Below are 19503 nucleotides of genomic sequence, written 5' to 3'. Positions count from 1 at the left end.
TTATAGGCTAACTGGATACTCAATATTTTTGTTATCAAAACCACTGAATTTATGCATATTAGAATTTTCTTTAGCCTGCATAACAAAAGAACAGTTATGTGAAGCTTTAAACTCAAAGCTCTGGAGCAAGTGATCTATTTGTCTGGACTGGCAACAAGCCACACTGAGCTTTCTAAAAGAGTTAAGTAGAGAAAGCGAATAATTTAGTCTGAAACATGGTTAAATGCTGCTATCTCTGCAACCACTCTGAATTCAAAGAACAAGACTAGAAACAGATGAAAGCTCAGAATCTGTAATAAGTAAAAAGGAGGCATAACAAACCCATTGCTTCTCCTGCTTGGAAGAGTAGTAACCATTCCCAAAGATATTAATTCCCTGAGATGCTTTGTAATGTAGACAGCAGCTTCATAGGAAAACAGCATTACACTGGGCCAACATAAATACCAAAAGCATTGTTTAAAAGAGTTAGTGGATTTAGACTACGGTCTGATACAATGGAAAATGTACACTGTGTTCTACTGTCAGAAGCATTAAGCTCTCCTCAGATGAGTTAAGATAAGCCAGAAGAAATAGCTTTTGGATAAGGTGAAAAGTTGTAGCCCTGACCACTTGAGATACTGATTCACCATGAAAGATTTCAAGCATGTTTTGCTTAGAGATAGCGTTCTCATTCTGGACAAATTTCAAACTAATTCTTTGTACCTCAGTCCAACCCCCCATTATTGGATATAACAGTCACTTCTTGCCCTGTCTTCTTGTGTAGCATTGTTGTGCCATGTTAAACAGCTGCCATACTCCACCACAGCGGCTGCAGTACGCTAGAATTTGCATGTTGATGTGACACAAATACCTACATGTTGACATATTTTGGGCTACCCTGAGGTGATTGTTTGTGAAGATGCTGACAGATCAGAAGTACATTTTGCACAAAACACAGCTTTAATCCCCACCCCCAATACACACACACACACACACACAAAATTTGGTTTGTCAAATAACATTCATTACTTTGTTTTCACAGTTGAGTGTTGAACTAATGTAATGTTAATTGAGGAAAATGATCTTTTGGACTGAAAATATGACATCATTCTGCACAGGTGCACATAAACCCTGAAACCGAGTGACAAAATGATGCCAGGAATATTTTAGCACTTCTTCAGTCCACTAGGAAAAATACCAATAGTCAAAAGAAGACGATGCGGCAGAACGAACTGGCTAACAAAACTCATACTTCACAGTATTCTGTTGAAGATGGTACCCATAAGGAGGGCTGTGAAATCCAAATGCCATCATTCTCGTGAAAAGAAACAGATCAGTGCTTTGGCTGAATACAGTGGCGTCAGTCCTAACTCAAATAAAAAGGTGAAACAAAATAAACGCAGCAAACTGGCCAATCAATTGTGCCTAAATACACATACTGTGCTAGACAATTGCCCTTAAAAACAGAGCACTGCTTAGCAATTTTGCCTGTACAGATAATGATTGTTAGAAAGGTCAACAAAGCACTACGACATAACTTGTCATACTCTACAGCTGTAAGAAAGGGCATCCACAATGAAGACTCAGCTCTCTGCAGCTATTTCCTTCCAGAATGTCGTATTTATCATCCTGCATTAAATTTCCTAGTTATGTACGTACAGGGTGAACCTTTCTAGTCTGGCAAAATCTTGTGGTTTGACATGATTTTAGTGATCCGGATGTTCACTTTTCATAGGCGTGGCCAAGCTCCCCATGATTCCATAATGTTTGTTTCCAGCCACCAGTCCTGGCTCTGTGTTCTGTGCTGTTATTTAGCTGTAATTTACCCGTAAATGTCTTCTAAGAGCAGTGGAAGCGTTGGCAATGCTGCTAGACGATACTGACCTCCCTCAGTTTGGCAAATTCTCTAGTTTGGCTTAGGTCAGGTCCTGAGGGTACCAAACTAGAGAAATTCAGCCTGTACATGTCCATGCAATGAGCTGTCACTCCCAAGTGCTTCAATGAACAAAACAACAGGAAGTTGCTAACAGGATTATCTGTCTGGATTTTGCAAGCTGGGTGGAGGGGCCAGGGAGGAAGGAAGGCAGACAGTGGACTGGACCGTAAGAGAAAGAAACCACTGATCAACTTTCCTTCCAATACAAAAAGTGATAGGCAATGTTGACAAGTTTTCAAGGAGAGATTTTGACAGTGGAATGGAAGGGAAACAATTTACAAATGAGTAAACGTATATCCAACGGGGTTCCAGGCAGGCCATTTTCAAAAGTGAATCCATGCTGAGGGTCCACAGAATCAAAGATGTTCCAGCTGGAGAATACCTGGCACACCAGCCGAGCCCCTCTCTGCCAGTGCAGGATTATTCTCTATTCATTATATTTCCTAGCATTTTACTATATGCTACAGGTTGAACCTCTCTTATCCAGCACCCTTGGGACCTGACCAGTGCCAGAGGAGAGAATTTACCAGACAACAGGAGGTCAATATTTTCTAGCTCATTACTAATACTTTCCCTGCTTCCTGGGCTCTTAGAAGACATTTAGTGGTAAATTACAGCTAAATAACAGCACAAAACATTAGGAGCCAGGCCTGGTGGCTGTAAACAAGCTTTATGGGACCACAGGAAACTTGGCCACATACACACATCACATATCATATATCAAACTGGAAGGGACCTCGAGAGGTCATGGAAGTCCTGTCCCCGCCCTCAAGCAGGACCTATCACCATCCCTGACGTATTTTTTCTTTAAATCTAAACCTAATTTTGAAATCTTAATCTAATTTTTTTAAATTAAACCTAGTCTAGACCATTAAAAGGGCCCTTCAGGGACTGAACTCACAACCCTAGGCTTACAAGGCCAATGCTCTAACCACTGAGACCTCTCTTCCTCCTAGCTTGACTATATCTTGATTGTAATCAAGTATTCAGAAGTGAGAGCATCTGCACTTTTACTCAAGTAATTTTTGGGTACCTTTTTCCACCTTTAGTGGCCTAGAATGCATATTACTTCCTTCACAAGATTGCACAGACCTTAAAATGTTCTTTTTATTGGATTTTACATCTCTGGCTATAGGTCTTCGATCTTCAAATTTTATCTTTCAGAGGTTATGATCAAGTTTGCAGAACCAAAGAGTGATTTTGAAGGCCCAACTTGCAATTTCTTAAGGAGGACTGATTTTCAGAGATTGGATGCTCGGCACTTTCTGAACATTGGGCCCAGTTAATGTGTTTCAAGTTGGGCATCCAAAATAATCCATCCCTGAACATCTTCATGTATATCCCTTCCTAATGACAACACAGTTCATCTGAAGCCATTTGCTGAGTGACATGCCATGTAAACACTTCTGGCTTACCTTTTGTGCTTGGGTTACACGTATACTATGAATCTGTTATAACACTCCTAAGTAGCCCCCAGGCTTAAATCAAAAGGTGTAGTTTAATTGTTTTGTTTAATTTCTCGATCTGTCTTTTTTTTTTTAGTTCTTGCTTTTGGTAGGATTACTCCAACCAGGATGCTGTACTTCATTTATCATGGGCATTATCACTTAGTGATTCAACTATAGTCACTTTCTGAACAAGCTCTTTTTTACCATTGCTCCTCTAAACTATTACTGCCATGACATTTCATAAGTTAATGTGGATCTTCATCATCTTCACCACTAATACTGTTTCATACAGATTTTGCCGTAACTAGAAGTGCAGCGATGGGAGGGAAACCTTCAAATCCTCTCAGGGTAATGTCTTTGCACAACAATAGGAGCAGTTCAATATTTCTAATGTTAGGAGCAGTAAAGAAATGCCACGGAGACCTTCACAATACTTTTGTCTTTGCTATTGAATCTGTGAAGATTCTAGGCTTGCAGCCATGGGACCAATTTATTCCTGAAAACGGCTCTTAGCTTCAGTGCCTGTTGAATTAATCAATTCCTTGAATTCACAGATAATTTCAAAGTGCACAAGACAGAAAACAAATTCAGACCACTTGTGGTCACTAAAGAATCCATTACAAACTTTTCACAAGGACACTGGTATTAAACCCTGCTGTTTCTGATAAAAAAATAGTGTGGGGGATTATTTTCTTCTTGGCTAAATTTGTCCTTCATCTTCAGCCAGATACTGTATTCCCTCCTCCCCACACAGTTGGTTATTAAATGCTTTGCACTGACACAGTGAGGCTGGGCTTCGCCCCAGAGACAGCTGCACTTCAGCAGTGGATTAAGAAATGTCTCCCTCATCTACATTGATCTCACAGGGGTACTGAGAGGAAGCTAGTGGATGTATCTTTGTATCAGAGTCACTTCTAAAAGTCCCATGTGTTAATATGGCTGACACACATTTCTGTGGAGAAATGTAGGTGAACAAATATACTTACAAAGTAAACTGCTCCAAAGCTTCCATGTCCAATTTCATGTAAACCCACAAATATTTCCTCAGGATCATCTTTGTGGAACAGGTCAGCTATCTCTGGGTCTTTTGGCACCCCTTTGCGCATGTTGAACAGCGTTATGACCTCGTTCGCGCTTTAAATTCCCAATCAGTTTCTTCCCTCATTGACAAAGCAGTTCGCAGATAACCCTCAGCACCTGGAGGAATAACAATGTTCATCATTTACACCAGCTAGGCTTATGCATGTTTTTCTTCAGACTTTCTACAATGAGATTAGAGGAACTAACTTCTAAACAATGCTTAATAGTTTCCTGAAAGCAATTCTGTCTAATTATTACTCAAATGCAGGTGTACAGATAACTAGGCACTCTGGGTGTAATAGCCATTTATTGAATGCCAGAAGTATGACATTTTGACTTTTAACTGATATCCATTCGAAGAGGGAAGTCATTTAGGAATTAGATAAAACATTATGAGATAGAAGTTTCTACTAACAGCCTCAATGCGGCCTTCTGATGTGTAAGTTTCTAAAAATATCCATTTCATCTTAACATATCAACAAGACAAGGAGGGAGAAGAGGACCAACAACAAGCCACCTGTTACTTGCATCACATTAGTTAGTGCAGACGACAACAATATATGGCTCTATGATATTTAACTTGTTTTGCCAAATGTGAGGAAAACCAGCCATGAGAGTTTGGGTTTCCATGGTTTTTGAAAAACTCCACATTAGAGTAAGATGTTCAGAAATTTGTGACATTTAAAATATGCAACCTGGACCTGAAATAACAGCTAGATTCTCCAGTAGAGATTCTTTTGTTCTGGAGAAGGAAATGGTTCTGCAGTTTTAAATTTATATTACATTTCAGCTTTTAGTTAGAAATAATGGTGATGGCAATCATGTATGTCTCTGGCTTTGTCAAATAAGGATGTTTTCTATTGTTTAGGCACTAGCTTTTTGAGCTAAATTCTAAGCTCTGACCTTTGTGCAGAAGCACAAAAAGCTGATTTCTGAAAGTGTACAATATATTGTGTTGCTCTCATGCCAGAAGCCAGATCCTCAACAGCAGTGGGTCACCTTTGAATGCACTGCTCAAAAGACAGCAGACATAAAATAGACTGCAACACACAACAGCGGTGGATGTGGAGACCGTGGGGGTCTGAAATCACAAGGTAGAGCAATGGTGGTGAAGAAACGTGAAATCTTGGATGGCCATTTAGACTTGCTGAATCAGAACTTCTAACCAATGGAGCATAATACATGACAGACAAATACATGTTCAGTGCATGCAAAATACACTCAGTGGAGTCATACCTGTTTAACCGTAGCACAAACCACAATCTGTGGCTCAGATGCCTTTCAGCAGCATCTTTCTGTGTGGTTTTCCGTGGTCTCCCCAGATTCTGTGCACACTGTTTTCCTGTAAGCAAAAAAGGAAGAGAAATGTGGTATAAATATCTGTATATGCCTATATTAAACCTAATCAGCAGTCGTCGTCTTATCACTGCACCAAGGCAAGAAGCCCCTGTACAAGTAACCCCATTATCAATGCTGTTCTTTCCCATTTAGGAACAGAGAATTCTCTTTCCCCAGGTTCTAGAAACCTCCGGCCTGTGACATATCATAAAGGTGAGATACAAGAGAGACATGACCACTAGCTTGCATCCCCCTCAAATCTTCTACCTCATTTTCCTGTTTTTGACCCTGACCAGGTTTCTGAATCAGCACCCGTATCTGTTTGGTGCCAGGCAGGCCCTGCTTTTTGAACGGTCTGTAGCTGGCCAAGCTGGTGAGGCCCCGACTCGAGGGCTCTTCTCTCCTTGGATGTAGTACAGTCCACAATTTTAGGGAATGTTCTAGGCGTCACTGGGCAGGGCCCTGTTGATTTCTTTACAAAACTGGAATACCTGTAGGGGAAAACACAGTCCTGGTACAGGGAGAGGGAAATATGGACCCTGCCATGGAGGAGCAATGAAGGAAGGTGGGTCATGGGGACACACCTGAAGTATGGTGATGGAGCAAGTTACAAGGAATCTCTGAACTAGAGGGAGATGGTAGGGGAAAAAGGAGCTTGGGGAGGACATGGAGGGAAAACAAGGAGTCTCTGGCATATGCCATGAGCTTGGCTGACTGAAGTCTGGTTCCAGAAGACCAGTATTTTGTACAACAAATGGGCCTAGTGGGGAGGTGCAAAATTGAACTATCAGGGCTCGATAGTTGACCCCTGTACTCCTCACTACTGCGAGAGTTTCCTCTGTCGACCTCTCTCTCAGTGAGGACAGCCACACAAGCAGATCCTAAATAAGCGGACTCCAGCTACACAAGTGTCGTAGCTGGAACTGCGCATCTGTGACTGACTTTCAGGTCTAGCATTCGCATGAAGAGTGCTGCGCTACTCTAATACCAAAGCCTTCCAAGGGCAGACCTGGCCTGAGGTGGACAGACCTCTGCACCGAAGTGTAGAATCTTGTCTCCCCATTTCCTAGACGTAACCACTGAGGGACACTCCCTTAACAGAAATTCCTTCTCTTATCCAGCTGGCACCAAGAACAGCATCAGCATAAAGCAAGACACCTTCATCCTTATCCCCGGAGAGGGCAAAACAGTAAAACATTTGTTCAAATATTCTTCTTAACAGGACTCCAGGCAGGGATCCTGAAAAGCTCAAAAATAAACCGACAAACAGACGAACGAAATGATTCTTCCTTTGCAGCTGACTGGCCCCACCCAAAGGTGTTATATTTACAGAGCACCAGCAGACCTGTAAAGAATGTCATGCACCAGGTATACTGAGCCAAGTGAGAAATCCCTCGGGGTTTAGAATGAGAAAGAAAAGCTGCATTGAGGATAATACTCACTAACCAAGAAATCCCTGCAGTTCAACTAAGCTGCCTCTGAAAGACTATTTAAAGCCATGGTGTCCAACATGCTTGTGGTGAACGGGAAACTGCCGATCGGCAAAATGGGGTGCCCTCCGCCTGCTCCGCGCACGTGTCTGTCGTTGGACACTGAGCTAAGGAGGATCGGAAAAGCGGTCACAACTCTGTCCAGACTCAGCAAGAGCGTGGAATAACAACAAGCTGTACACTCACACCAAAATGCAAGTCTGCAGAGCCTGCATCCTCAGCACCCTCCTTTATGGCAGCAAGACTTGGACCCTGTATGCCCGCCAGGAAAAGAGGCTGAACATCTTCCACTTGCGCTGCCTCAGGCGCATCCTTGGAATATCACGGAAGGACAGAGTGACCAACACCGCCATCCTTGAGCAAGCTGGAATCCCAACCATGAACACCCTCGTCAGGCAGCGTCGGCTCCGCTGGCTTGGCCACGTCCACAGGATGAATGATGGAAGGATTCCAAAAGACATCCTGTATGGTGAGCTAGCCTCTGGCAAAAGACCTCCCGGATGCCCCCAGTTGCACTACAAAGATGTCTGCAAGAGAGACCTCAGAGAGGTAGACATCGAGCTGGACAACTGGGAAGAACTAGCAGACGACCGCAGCAGATGGAGGCAGGGGTTACACAAGGGCCTTCAGAAGGGCGAGATGAGGATCAGACAGCTAGCAGAGGAGAAGCGAGCGCACAGAAAGCACACTAAGGACTTGCCAGACACCCACCACATCTGCAAGAGATGCAGCAAGGACTGTCACTCTCATGTGGGTCTTCATAGTCACAGTCGACGCTGTAAATGAAGTCCTCAGTTGAAACTATAAAGGGCGCGATCCCTAGTCTATGCAGACTGAAGGATGCCTACTACTACTACTACAGCCAGAGACAATTTCTATCTAAAGGGGCCTTGTTACCATGCCAAGCGGCAAATTGAGAAGAGCTCAGGGAACACAGTGAAAAATCAAGAGCGGGCAAGACTTCCAAAGCAAAAAGAGACTTGAGATTTTTGGCACTTTCCGCAAATCGGGCCCATCACACAGTCACAGGGCATGGAAACGCTCAGCATTAGCACCAGCTCTTGTTAACTATTACTGACATATGGCAGTGCTGATAAAAATAAAAGGATCTTCAAATATTGGGGGCAGGGAGGCGGGAAAATGCTGATGAGAACATAACTGCTGACAAACACTGAATGACTCGATTCCTTTTTCATTGGCGGGATCATGGTCTTCGATTATGCTACCACTGAGGACAACAGGACTTTTGCCATGGACTTCCGATGGAGGTGGAATTGAGCCCTTTGCAAATGAAAAAACGAAATATACCAGAGAAAAACACCCTATATCTGCCAATTGAAAAACCGACTGATGATCTGCAACATGCAAGATGTTTTTTTCAGGTGACATGGGAATGCTGCAGTTTGATGCGTTATCACAAGTATCCTAACCACAACCTTATGTGAGTCTACCAGTGCTAGTTCATACCAGAATGGTGGCAGAAGCTGGAATGGGGCGGAGGAGGGGAGACGACAGACTGTCAGATCACTGGGTCTTCTAAGCACCTTATGGCATGACCTTTTTGGAAGCTCTTTAACCATCCAGCATCACTAGATCTGTGGCAGTGTTTTCCCTGCTCACACATGGTAGCACTATGTCTACATATGACTATCTTGGAATCAGACACCCACAGAATCCAAGGGCAGGAACACTGGCCTAAACCAACTATAGAGGCTCTAATGCCATTTATAACCCATTTAATGTTAGCCCCCTAGTAGGATGACCACATTGCCTTCTGGCAAATGCAGGACACTGGCCTCTGGGGATGGCGCATGTCAGGGCTCCTTAATGATGGGGGCAGCTGCCCCACAGCAAGGCACTGGGGATGGGGGTTCCACAGCCTCCTGATGAGGGGGAGTGGAGGATGGCAGCCCCATAAACCTTCCAGCAGGGGGGTGCCAGGGAATGAAAAGGCCACCCCACTGCAGAACTCACCAGCAGTGGCGGCTGCCTCTGTGGGATGCCAAGCAACGGGCAGCTGCCCAGCAGAGGTGCTCCCTGGCAGTGGGGGCTGCTGCTTTGACACACAGGATGGCAGTGAACAGGAGCCTGCAAAATATGGGACAGCTAGCCCAATTTCTTAAAAACGTCAGGATTCCTGTGAGACACTTTAAACAAGGGACTGTCCTGGAACAACGAGATGGATGGTCACCCTACCTCCTGGCTACTTTACCTCTTAGAAGCAGGAAATGTGACCACTAAGATAAAATCTCTGTCTTCAATCAGTATTTAAGTAAGCGGGAGGAGGCAATTCCAGCAGTTATTTTTAAATTTTAATTTTGCTTTTCATTAGAAACAGAACCAGATACCACTGCTGTACCCCACTTCCCAGCCGCTTGAGCGGAGGTCAGCCTGTCACCCTTCCTACAGTCATACTGAAGCCTGCCTTGCGGAGAAGTCTCACCACATCCCAGGTTACTGGTTTTTGTGAGCTTAAGATCAGACACTGGATCAAGTAACTGCTTAAAGAAAAGCATGAATGGTAACATTGCCTTCAGATGCAGAAGTGATTTGGCGTAATTTTATTTCAATGGTAGTTAGACTCCTGAATATTTTTAAAACACTGGTCTTAATCCACCTGCAGCCTGCCCTGCCTCACTCTCTCGTTGACATTTACAGTACATACAGCAAAGGTTTCCAGATCCTCTAAGGGATACTGCTCTGTACTCATAGCTAAACATATGGATAAGGGTGGCTCACAGTGCTACAGGGGCCTGCCCAACATAGAGAGAGGAAAAGCTTTTACAATCATATTGAAATTCCCATTGATTTTTCTATATTAAACACTGTGCGAACCTTTTGTTAATGGAAACTGGCACCTAACAGAACGTTTGGCATAACAGGGAGTAAGTTCTCCATTTAAAAACAGGCAGAAAAACAAGCTGCAGGAAGTAGCTGGAATGGCAGCAGGTTCCACTCACAGGGCCAGCAGGCTAGCATGGCTCCTCCGTACCCATGGTTATGTGCCTGCAGTTCTTTTCCCCTTTGCATGAAACGTCCTGGCCCACGAATGAGGGGCACATATCCACCCCACCTCGCTTTCTCTTCTGACAATGAGCCCAGGAATCCCAGAATCATTCAGCAGCAGATGGCGATGGACCCAAGCAGGCCTGCAGACATGGGGAGCAAAGGGGGCAAATGCACAGGAGTGGACTTAAGAGGGCCCAGGGTTGCCACTTCCACCACTGCTGCAGAAGCCCTACCTGGGGCCCAAGCCCTTTTAAACAGCATTGCTGTAGCAGTGTGGTAGGACTGTGGGGAGCCTGGAGCTGTAGGGTGGGAGGGGGGCCCAGAGGTTGTAACCGTGTGAATGAATGAGGAGGCGGGGAGCTGGGCTGGGAAGAGAAGGAGAGACGGAGCTCTTGGGTGGAGCCAGGAATGGGACTGTGGGGGGAGAGGACCAAAAAGGTGGAGGAACCAGGCTGGGAAGGGCAGAGAGGGAAAGGAGTCTTGCTTGGCACAGGACCGCAGGGAGGTAGGGGGCAGAGAAGTAGCCGGGGGTAGCTGGGAGTCAGAGAGCAAGGGGAGCCAGGCAGGGCACAGGAGCTCTGGGGCAGAGCTGGAGAAAGGGTGGCTGGTGGTGGGACAGAGGGAGAAGGGCCTGGCCTAGGCTCAGGACCCCTGAGTAGCGACAGAGGGGAAGGAAGATGGGAGGGGCATGTCCAGGCAGGTGAGGGGTGGGGTTGCGACAGACCCAGGGGTCCTCAGAGGGGTGGTGGGCGGGCTTGTGGCTCTCTCTGCAGGAGAAGGACAGGGGCCCATTGATTGTGCTGTCCTGTGGCCCGGCATTCCTGTCAGAGGGCCTGGTCCCAAATCAAGTGAGCAGGTAAGCACGTGCTCAAAGCTGTGGTTAAGGTCCATGCCAGTCGATGTGATGTAAGCATGTCCTTAATTGCGTCGCTGAATCTGTGCCAATAACTTTTCCCTTGGTTGCCGCGCAGGGTTAGCACAGCCACGCACAATCACTCCATGCAGCATTTGCAGCAGTGAACTAAGGCACATGTTCTCCTAAGTCCATTTATGTGCCGATCACTATCTAGGCCCAAAATTCCTTTTGCTCTGCAGAAGCAGATACTTGACTTTTAATAAAGCTAGCGTTTTCTAACGCACCCAGCCCACAGCGCCAGGGACTGGCAGCAGCACCGTTCCATTTCCACATCTTCAGCTGAGATCCATGATAGAAACATGCAGCCAGAGAGATGGAATAGCCGAGAAAGAGAAAAAGGATCTCTGGAAGCGGCTTGTTTTTACACTGTGCTGTAAATTCTACTATTTCCTAACTACCTCAATGAGTCACGAAGGCAGATTTTTCTGAACACCTTAGGACATCCTCAGAGAGGATTATAATGTATTTTCTCTATAAGTGCAGTATATGTAAAAAATGGTGGCTTGTAAGATGAACCTTCAGCAGTGATTGTGTGGGGTGTAAGCTTAAAAGATGCCACAGCTGCCAGCAACAGCTTCTGGGCTCCGAGAGCCTCATCCCCACAAAAGAAATTTCCCAACAGCATATTCAAATCTTCAGGTTCAAAACTCTACCAAATAAAATCCCAAGACTTCAAGTTCTTGCTCTGCTCCCCTCCAAAAAGGGGCATTACAGAAATCTTAAATGTTCTTTGGGGAAAGAGCGAGAGAAAGAAAAGGAAATACTGGATGAAGACATCATTGCTACCTTCTGAGCCACCACAGTTGCCAGGTAAAACTACATGTGAAACTGCTGAGATGCCTTCTGAAACCTCTTTCCACTGACTTTTCAAGAACTCAGGTCAACCTCCAATTTTGTCACTTCAGTATCTTTACCTGGCATACATCAGAACTATACTGAACTGACCAGACTCAAGCATACAGGCCACACATCCAAAATGACACAGAAGTCCACTTCCTTTATAGACCTTTAGACAAGGGCACGTGTCTTGAGACTGGCGTGGTTATTTCGTGGGAACCAACGTCTAACCAGGATGCTCTGCCCATGCACTGTTCATGCATAATCTGACCTCTACCTTATCTCACATTTAAGCTTGTTTACGAATACCAAGATGTTTCTGCCAATCCCACATATGGCTTGTTATGACAACTCGACCTTTCGTTCACATTCCCCATCACGCCTGCTAAGAAATGAGGCAAGTTACTTATGTCAAGCAAAGCCTACAATAGCACCAGGACAGAGACCTCTGCTTCCAACAGCTGACAAGGGTCTTCAAACATCACCAGACTACCTCTCTTAGCTAGAGGTGCAACATTTTGTAAGGGGTCACAGAGCAATCAGCTCCCCTGCAGGGGCTTCTGCTGTCTCCCCAGCTCTCTACTTTCTCCCCTGTGACCACCGCCACTGCTGTCAAAGAGGGCCGCCACCCGCCCCAGCCTTTGGGCCAATCAGAATGTGCAGACGCTGTGAGCCAGGTGGTAGGAGCAGCCAGCAAGCTCCCAGCTCAGTAAGGTGGTTGGTGCCCATGCCATGCTGGCCCATGGGACCTCCACCAAATGCTGGTGTTCAGTGAGTATTGCTGCCTGTAGGGGGTGCAAGGCTGCTTCCAGGCTGGTGCCACCACTGCCCATCAACACGGCACAGCCTAGGATCACCACCTCCCTGCTCTACAGCAACGCCAAGTTCCGCGGTCACCAGCACAGCAAGGGCAACGCCTACGAGCTGGAGGTAGGGATGCAGCTGAGCCCCCGGGGTCCTCCCTTTCAGACTCCACCCCTCCCCCCCCCCGAGCACTGCCCCCACTTCAGGGCACCCCTTGAGTTCCCTACATACCTTTCTGGATGCCTCCTCCTGAGAACCCCTCCCTCCTCCGGATACCCCATGTAATCCCCAGCACTCCCATGCCTTCCTGAGCATCCCAAATCAGCCAGGGGCCACATCAGTGAGAAGCAAATACACCTGTAATAATCATCAAGTCTTTTTCTGGAGCAATAAAGTATACATGATCTGCACTGAGGATCTGTATTTTTACAGCATGCCATATTACTTCTGTTAGTTCAGTTTGCCAACTCCTGATGTACACGTAGTCGGAGCCTCAAAGAGGAGAAGCAATCACTCTCCCCAGTCACAGATAAAGATTAAAAATGATGAGTTTAAATACCAGAAAGGAACAACTAGCTTAAAAAGGAAGGAAAAGTTTTGCAAGCATAAGAGCACTGGAACATGCTTCCAAAGGAAACAATTTAGTTGCATCACTAGAAATCTTCACGGTCAAGACAATCAACTAATGGAGATATTGTAAGGCTATTGTGAGTCCTGATAGAATGGAATTTATGTAGAATGCATTAGTATATTTATTAAAGGTTCCCCAGGGCCCAAACAGTCTCAAGGTGATCAGTGTACTGTAAAATTTCAGTTTTAGCAGTGTCATGGGACCATGGGCCACAACAGAAACTGTAAGGGGACGCATGATCCAGTAGACAGGCCACTGCCCTGGACTGAGCTCAAGAACCTCTGAGGTCTAATCTCAACTCTGTCACTCACTGTTGTGACGATGTGCCAGGTTAATTTATTTTGCATCATTCGCCCTCCATAAAATGGAGACATTGATGCTCGTGCTCCTTTGTAAAGCATCCTGAGATCTAAAGAGGAAAAAGCGTTATGTACAACTAGTACTATTAGGATATTATGCAAAGTTTCCCAAAGAGTTGTTCTTTACTCCAGCTTCTGTCACTGAGTAATAGTCTGGGAGCTCAGCATTACAAAGCACATGTGAATCTATAACTAGCGCCAATAAAACCCTGCTGAAAGGGCCCACCACAACCAAATGCAGCCACAGACATACAAATACCAGACAATTGATTGTGTGGTTTTACAACAGCAGCCAGTGTAACCATCCGGCTAGCAGGGGAACAGAATCAGAAGGTCACAGGCTGTTGCACAGTAAGTCACTATGAAGGCAACACACCACTACAAAACTTCCTGTAAATGGGGAGGGGCCATCCTCTTAAAGGGCAGGACCCAAAGCCTCTTGAAATCAAAGGAAAAGCTCACATTAACATCAATGGGCATAGTTCTGTCCTATATTCCCGACAAGGCCCTGCTCTCTAAGCCCTCTTATATTCTATTAAAATCACTCAAATCAGTTGTCTGGGGCGTTTTTTTAAAACTAAACAACAGGTAAGCTCCTAATAGGAATGGAGTTGTACAACTGAACAGGTGACTACAGGTCGAAACTCTCTAGTACAGAACTCTCTGGTTCAGCAACATTTGTGGTCTGCCATGATTTTAATTAGCCAGATGTCCACTTAACATGGCTGTGGCCAAGTTTCCCGTGATCCCATAAAGTTCATTTACAGCTACCAGTCCTGGTTCTCAGCGTTCTGCACTGCTGTTATTTAGCTCTAACTTACTGCATACACATTTTCTAGGAGCCCAGTAAGCAGTGTAAGTGTGGGTAATGCTGCTAGACATATTGATTTCCCAAAGCTCAGCAAATTTTCTGGTTTGGCACCAGTCAAGTTATGAAGGTGCCGTTCTAGAAAAGTTCAACCTGTATTACATTTCAGTAGCATGTATTTCTTGCTCAACCCACAAAAATACCTCCACACGTCCCTAATCTTAAGACACTTCATTAGCTCCACTAAAGCCTGAGGAACGGATTTCTACCCATCTTCAGCAAAGAGTGCCATGCCATGGGACTGGCTTCACTCTGATGCATGGGGAAGAAATACCACTTATTGATTCACCAACCTCATTACTTCCCACAATTTCCAGATTTTGCTTGGATGTCATTAGTATTGATTCCTGGTAGCAGGGTGAGCTAATGAGTTCAAAGCTCAAGCAAATGGCCCAGGAGCAAAGATAACAGTTATGTAAGGAACCAAGAAACATGGCTCAAAATAATATTCAAGCCAAAAATGCAAGGATCTTGCGGGCTCCCCAACATTGCTTAGAATACAAGCTTATCAGCACACCACTCTGGTGCACTCCATAACTGTGCAAAAATGGGTTCTCCCCACCCACTGCAGGAACATCTGCGGGAGGAAATAAACACAAGGCAACCTTCTCCAAAAGCCACATAACTCTAAATTTGTCAAATTACTTAACAAAACACATGCTCTTGACTGGCTTGGTGTAGATAGTTTACAGTGTCATTATGAAACTATTTGCAGCTGTTAAATCACAATATATTTAAATGAGTCAATGATGAGCAGAGGAAAAATGGGTTTAAAAAAACACAGGAGAATGGGTTTAATTGTGAAGATATTACTCCCTGCAAAAAATAAACCTTGAAATAAGTACCCTCTTGGAACATTAGAGCCTTAAATTTTTCCAAGCCCTTTCCAGTAGTAATGTTTTAAGATTTTATTAAAAGGTTTAATCATGAACTGAAAGAAAAGAAAAGGAGTTTTCTCTTCCGCTTAGGATAGGAAATTATGGCTACGTCTACACGTGCCCCAAACTTCTAAATGGCCATGCAAATGGACATTTCGAAGTTTACTAATGAAGCGCTGAAATGCATATTCAGCGCTTCATTAGCATGCGGGCGGCAGCGGCGCTTTGAAATTGACGCGCCTTGCCGTCACGCGGCGCGTCCAGACGGGGCTCCTTTTCGAAAGGACGCCACCTTCTTCGAAGTCCCCTTATTCCCATGAGCTCATGGGAATAAGGGGACTTCAAAGTAGGCGGGGCCCTTTCGGAAAGGAGCCCCGTCTGGATGCGCCGCGCGGCGGCAAGGCGCGTCAATTTCAAAGCGCCGCTGCCGCCCGCATGCTAATGAAGCGCTGAATATGCATTTCAGCGCTTCATTAGTAAACTTCGAAATGTCCATTTGCATGGCCATTTCGAAGTTTGGGGCACGTGTAGACACGGCCTAAGAGTCTTAACACCTGTGTCAAATATAAGAGGGCTAGCCATGTTAGTCTGTATTGGAAAAATAACAAGGAGTCCTGTGCCACCTTAAAGACTAACAGATTTGGGCATAAGCTTTGGACTTCAATGAATGAATGGAGTCAGTGCATCTGACAAAGTGGGTCTTTCCCCATGAAAACTTATTCCCAAATAAATCTGTTAGGTTACATCTACACTACAGAGACCTTTCGACAGAAGCCCTTCTGGAAGATCTTCTCCCAAGGAACCTCTTTCGAAAGAGTGCGTCTACACACAAAAAAGCAGCTCATAAGAGTGATCTGCTCTTTCAGAAGAGAGCGTCCACACAGCCCCTGCTATTTTGAAAGAACGGGCCAGAGACTGAAATATCAGGTGCCATGAGGACTGCTCTTTCGAAAGAAGGGCCCTTCAGGCACTCTTCCTGAAATGGAAGTGGAAGAGCGCTTCAAAAGGAGTGCCGCCTTCGTTCGATTTACTTTCGAAAGAACGTTTGTGTGTAGACACTCCGTGGGATCTTTCGAAAGAGCCCCTTCTTTTAAAAAAATCTTTTGAAAGAACTTGCTATTGTAAACGCTGCCTTAGTCTTTAAGGTGTCTCGGGATTCCTCATTGTTTTAACACCTGGGTTCTATTTTGTGCTTGCTCCTGGCCCATGTGCAAGTCCTGTACCCTCTCTGTGACTGTAAAATAAGGGTAACTATAGTCATCTACTAAGAGCACATCATGAGGCTTAGAGGATACTTGGAAAATGCTTTAAAACTGGAAAACACACTAAGTATTATAATTATTACTAATAACAAAAAAAATTAAAATCAAAATGACTAGCCCTTGAACTTATCTCAGATTAGGTTTTCAAAGGCAGACATGCATTTCCGTTGTTTTAGCCAAATTAGATCTTAGAAGGCAGCAAACCGTCAATAATAGAAGTTGATGTGGCTTCATTTATTGCAAGTCATTTTTCAGTTGAACTGCTGACTGACTTTTTTTTTAAACCTCAAAGGAATTAATATTTGCCTCATTTTATCTTTATATAGTAGTACTCCATCATCTCCAAGGCTTGTTTCTCTTTTAGAGAGCTCAAATGTAGAGGAGAGACAGGCTGAGACCAGTTAAACTCTAGAGCAGAGAAAGTCGCAGTATTGTACTGCGTTTCCTCTAATTCAACCCGTTTTTTTTTTCTCTTGTGCACCACTCGTGTTCCCTCTCCCTTGTCCAAATCCCATGCTGCTGTATGTCTGCTCCCTGCCCTAGGAGTCTCTCCTCACCACACGTGTCTCCTTTGACTGATTCCTTTCCTTCCTGCTTCTCTGCTGGCCACAGATAAATCAAATGCATCAAAAAGAAAGCATGTCCTAAAATGCTACTGTTTTACTCCGCTCCACATTCAGTGACTCAGCTCCCTGAGCTCTCCTCTTGACCATGCATGATGGCAGCAAGTAACGTAGGGAAAAAGGGCATTTTTTCCCATGCTGGTATAACTCAGGAATGGACAAACCTACTTGTCTCAAACATCCCCAAATTCAATTCTGGGCTGAGACCAAGTATGGAAAAAACAAACAAACCAACTGTCTCTGAGGAAGTTGCAGGCCAGCTCAAGGGGTGGGGGAAAAGGGCGTGTATGTGGAAGGAGGGGAGGGTTGAGGATGTGTGTTTTAATGAAAACTGAGTTTAAACCTAACAGCATAACTGAGTTGGTAACAAATATTACAGGGTTTTCCACCTACTGGGGCTACGTCTACACGTGCCCCAAACTTCGAAATGGCCATGCAAATGGACATTTCGAAGTTTACTAATGAAGCGCTGAAATGCATATTCAGCGCTTCATTAGCATGCGGGCGGCAGCGGCGCTTCGAAATTGACGCGCCTTGCCACCGCGCGGCGCCTCCAGACGGGGCTACTTTTCAAAAGGGCCCCACCTACTTCGAAGTCCCCTTATTCCCATGAGCTCATGGGAATAAGGGGACTTCGAAGAAGGTGGCGTCCTTTTGAAAAGGAGCCCCGTCTGGATGCGCCACGCGGCTGCAAGGCGCGTCAATTTCGAAGCGCCGCTGCTGCCCGCATGCTAATGAAGCGCTGAATATGCATTTCAGCGCTTCATTTCGAAGTTTGGGGCACGTGTAGACACGGCCTGGATGATCCTAAACTTGGGAAACCAATGTGTGTAGTTATTACTGTCCAACAAAGAATATGCACAGAAGCCAAATACGTATGTTTTATTTCCAAATGTCTGTCACTATCGTCTAATGACTGCATACAAGGAGAGCGACTGCCTGCCTGTGTAAGTCACAGAACTGCACCAACCGAGAAACACACTCTACACTTCATGTCCTGAAAATGTGAAATAAAAAGAGCGTGCCCTTGAGGACAAACAAAGGGCTCACTGAGGCTTTCTGCTAATCACAGAAGCTAACCAGATTTCAACGTATTTTATGTTCTGAAATAGGACTAGCTGGGCAAGGAGACAGAGAGCAGCATGATGTATTTTCATAGGCTGTATGGTGAAAACTAGGACTGGGCAAGAGACTGAGAAAAGAACAGCATCTTCTCCATGACAACTCAGACGTACTCCCACAGCACCGCCCTGCATCACCCCCTGTTTCATAAGACGGAGGAAGAGATGCTTTCATACTGGAAAACAGTGACAATGCTTGATACAGAACCTAGATTTCCTGACTCCCAACCCACTTCTTTAAGCACATCACCAAGCCCTTTTCCCAGGACAGTCACCAGTTGTGTCACTCAGTATCTTCCACTGACCATCATATACCATCGCCACTGGGCAGCCTTTTGCAGGGTGCTCATCGCTGTCTGAGCACTTCCCAAACATAGGTGGATTTAGTCTTAAAACTCTCCTGTAGTTTGAAGGAGGAAAACCAAAGTAATGCCCCCCCTGTGCACAAACCAGCTGCCAAGCAGTGCTGATGCAGACAGATCCATTAAGCTAATGGGAAAGCAGTGTCTGAGAAAGCAATGAGGACTCCATGCTTGCAAAGCCTGCCCCCTATCCCACAGGGTTTGTGGCTGTTCTCTAAATGGCAGTCAGACAAATATCTCTGTCTGGATAGTTCTAGACTGGAAAGTGAACTATTGTAGCAGGCATTCTTTTTCCTGTCCCAAGCCTGCATTCCCTGGCTTAGCCCGAAGGGCGTGACAACCAAACGAAAACATCAGCAGCAAACGACTGACATGTTAGACATTTTCTCTGTCTCCATTGCAACTGGTTCATTGTTTGTAGGCAAGTTTGTTCTATAACCCTTCAAGGATCTCTAGGGATTTTTAACAGCTTTGTCTATTTTAGGAACAAATATACACAGCAATATTTCCTGTTCCTTCTTGCAAGATCGTTTAAGGAAAAACACAAATATAGCAATTACCA

The 19503-nt window shown here is 45.1% G+C and overlaps 1 protein-coding gene across 1 annotated transcript in view; it reads right to left on the bottom strand.

Moving 5' to 3' along the window:
• TAOK3 (TAO kinase 3) overlaps positions 1–19503 on the bottom strand; it is a 129828-nt gene that overhangs the window by 72091 nt on the left and 38234 nt on the right. The window contains exons 2-3 of the mRNA XM_075012697.1: positions 5680–5785; positions 4350–4560 (exon numbers count right to left, since the gene is read on the bottom strand). Coding sequence (XP_074868798.1) covers positions 4350–4469 — 120 coding nt within the window. The 5' untranslated portion in view covers positions 4470–4560; positions 5680–5785. The remainder of the gene's footprint in view (positions 1–4349; positions 4561–5679; positions 5786–19503) is intronic.

This window comes from Carettochelys insculpta, chromosome 18 (genome assembly GCF_033958435.1).
Source record: "Carettochelys insculpta isolate YL-2023 chromosome 18, ASM3395843v1, whole genome shotgun sequence".
Taxonomy (NCBI): domain Eukaryota; kingdom Metazoa; phylum Chordata; order Testudines; family Carettochelyidae; genus Carettochelys; species Carettochelys insculpta.
This window is presented reverse-complemented; position numbering and strand designations above follow the sequence as displayed.